The sequence below is a fragment of the Aotus nancymaae genome, unplaced genomic scaffold (assembly GCF_030222135.1).
Source record: "Aotus nancymaae isolate 86718 unplaced genomic scaffold, 86718_ANA_hifiasm-v0.15.2.pri h1tg000059l, whole genome shotgun sequence".
Classification (NCBI taxonomy): Eukaryota; Metazoa; Chordata; class Mammalia; order Primates; family Aotidae; genus Aotus; species Aotus nancymaae.
Window position 1 is genome coordinate 13,217,591 of NW_026988473.1, and position 3,373 is coordinate 13,220,963.

The 3,373-nt window shown below is 35.6% G+C and overlaps 1 protein-coding gene across 1 annotated transcript; it reads left to right on the forward strand.

Annotated features, from left to right (window-relative positions):
* The first annotated feature begins 1,136 nt into the window (after window positions 1-1,136).
* LOC105706475 (olfactory receptor 5M5-like) lies at window positions 1,137-2,075 on the forward strand. Its single transcript, XM_012436894.1, has one exon. It carries the CDS (start codon window positions 1,137-1,139, stop codon window positions 2,073-2,075), a length of 939 nt encoding a protein of 312 aa, XP_012292317.1.
* Window positions 2,076-3,373: the final 1,298 nt, after the last annotated feature.

Here is a 3,373-nt window from a genome sequence, read left to right on the forward strand (position 1 = left end):
ATTCTAGTTCTACAGGGATATATACAAGGCATCAGTTCTATTTTCCTAAGCACATTCAGTTGTGATAAAACAAGAGGGTTTCAAGTGCTGGTACTTTAGATCCCACACTCACAGGTGAGATTTTTACCCAATGAGTAAGAATTTTTACCCAATGAGTAAGATTTTTACAGTTTCAAAGAAAAGCAATGTTTACAACCATGGGTTCAAGAAAAGTCTAAGTGAACACATATAATAAAGGCTTGCAAAAAGGTAAAAAATTATGGCTCTTTAAATATTAAAAGACTTGCAGAAAGAACCACAGAAAACCATTTTAAACATTACTGCCTTTGTATTTCAGAAACTCTACATTAGTTTAGATGTTTAAAGCATCAATCACATGCTCACTAGACTATTTCTTAATACCACATGTATTTACAGTTTTTAAATTTTTATTTATTTATTTTTTAAATGTATTTATTTAATTTTAGGTGCATACTATATCTGGCATTTCTCCCCATGTTATCCCTCCCCACCTTCCCCTCCCTCCCTACCCCCTGCTGTCTCTCCCCTACCCCCCCAACTGACCCCAGTGTGTGATGCTCTTTTCCCTAAGTCCACGTGTTTTCATTATTCAACACCCACCTATGAGTGAGAACATGCTTTCTGTTCTTGTGTCAGTTTGCTGAGAATGATGGTTTCCAGGTTCATCCAAGTCCCTTCAAAGGACACGAACTCATCGTTTTTTATGGCTGCATAGTATTCCATGGTGTATATGTACCACATTTTCTTTGTCCAGTCTATCATTGATGGGCATTTGGGTTGGTTCCAGGTCTTTGCTATTGTACACAGGGCTGCAATGAACATATGTGTGCATGTGTCTTTACAGTAGAACCATTTATAGTTCTTTGGGTATATGCTCAGTAATGGCATTGCTGGGTCAAATAGAATTTCTATTTCTAGATCCTTGAGAAATTGCCACACTGTCTTCCACAGTGGTTGAACTAATTTACACTCCCACCAACTGTGTAAGAGTGTTTCTATTTTGAGAGAAGAGGAAGAAATATCAGATGACATCATCAGGTTAATGCATAAATGACAAACCTAAATGCATTTTAATTTCCTTTTCTTTAGACCTCATCTGAAGCCAAGGAAATGCAATGTTAAAGAAAAACTATACAGCTGTGACAGAGTTCGTTCTCCTGGGACTGACAGATCAGGCTGAGCTGCAGCCCCTTCTTTTTGTGGTATTCCTAGTCATCTACCTTATCACAGTAATTGGCAATGTGAGCATGATCTTCTTAATCAGAAGTGACTCGACACTCCACACTCCAATGTACTTCTTCCTCAGTCACCTCTCCTTTGTAGATCTCTGCTATACCACCAATGTTACTCCTCAGATGCTGGTTAACTTTTTGTCCAAGAGAAAAACCATTTCCTTCATTGGCTGCTTTATCCAATTTCACTTTTTCATTGCACTGGTGATCACAGATTATTATATGCTCGCAGTGATGGCTTATGACCGCTACATGGCCATCTGCAAGCCCTTGTTATATGGAAGCAAAATGTCCAGGTGTGTCTGCCTCTGTCTCGCTGCTGCTCCTTATATTTATGGCTTTGCAAATGGTCTGGCACAGACCATCCTGATGCTTCGTCTGTCCTTCTGTGGACCCAATGAGATCAACCACTTTTACTGTGCAGACCCACCCCTCTTAGTCCTCGCCTGCTCAGATACTTATGTCAAAGAGACTGCCATGTTCGTGGTGGCTGGTTCCAACCTCATCTGCTCTCTCATCATCATCCTCATTTCCTACACTTTCATCTTCACAGCCATTCTGCACATCCGTACTGCTGAGGGGAGGTGCAAGGCTTTCTCCACCTGTGGGTCCCATGTGACCGCTGTCTCTATCTTTTATGGGACACTGTTCTGTATGCACCTGAGGCCCCCTTCTGAGACATCTGTCCAACAGGGGAAAACTGTAGCTGTGTTTTATATTTTTGTGAGTCCTATGTTAAACCCATTGATCTATAGCCTGAGGAATAAAGATGTTAAAAGAAGTCTAAGGAAAGTTATGCAAAAAAAACTGTTTGCTAAGTAAGGTAGATATTTTGATCATAGGTCTTGGGATTTGTTCTTGTTATCTGACCAATTAATGAGCATTTTAGATTAACAAATCACTCTGTCATTGGGTGTTCTTTGTCTTTTGTACTTTGCATATGGGTCTTCAAAGTATATGTCAAATTATTAGGTAAAGCTTACAGTGCCATCCTCAGTAGACTGAAAATGAATACATAGAAATTCAAATATAAGCCTAGAAGGCATTGTTATAGCTTTATAAATATAAGTAAAGTACAGACAATTCCATTATTAGTGCTCTTACTAGTAAAATATCATAAAAGACAGAATTATCGATTGCTATGAAAATGACGGCTCATTACATTTTATAGTACTTAGTAAGCCTCCAGACTACTTTCCAGAAACTTGACAACCATAGTGGATGAGGTTTTCTGTTTTTGTTTTATACATATTATATACAAAAGAGTATCATTTAGGTATATCTTGGATTATTACTTTAAGTTATATCCTTAGAATGATGTCACAGATTCAATGAAATCCTCTTTCATAAAGCTTTTCATGGAAATGCCAAATTTCCTTTAGAAGGGGTTTTTAATTGTTTGTGTGTTGTACCAGTAAGCACATCAACATGTGACCTCACTTCTTCACTCTTTATTACTGTTGCCTGTTTCCTTTAAATAAATGAATTGAATGTTTTATCAATGAGTGCATATGGATATTTGTGTTTTATGTATGTACGTGTGTGTGTATAACTGATTACAATATACCATTTTCTTTTCTTAATTGCTTATTCAAAGTGTCTTTGGTGAAAAATCAAGGTGATATGCTTCACCTATTTTTAAATTGTGGTGTTTATATTTTGTCTTATTTGTTTTAGACATTTCTTATTGATATAACATGTTTTTTGTTATACATTTGTAACAATTATATATATACACACACGAATTCCAGTTTATCTTTTCTATCATATCTCTTGAAATGTTAATATTTTATTATTTTAAATACTGTTAAGTTTTTTAAAAAAATTTCATTTTGTTGTTCCTTTTTTTACTTTTAGGAAGTTAAGTTCTTTGCCACCTATGATCCTGTGGATTTTTACATATGTTATTAAATTGGTTTCATTTGTTAATTTTTTCTTAGGAACTATTTTTAATATACAGCCAAAATAGAAAATACTATAAAGACTCTTTTTTAAGCGTAACTAATCACTAATAAATTTTTGCAGAATGCCACCTTTGTTTCAGTTATTTTAGAAATTTGAAAATTATTAAGATGAATCTTTCCCGACTGATTCTTGTTCCATTTCTTACTGTAAACTCT

What these genes read in the sequence shown, in the direction of transcription:
- LOC105706475 (XM_012436894.1), top strand. Translation starts at nt 1,137, where the DNA reads ATGTTAAAGAAAAACTATACAGCTGTGACAGAGTTCGTTCTCCTGGGA.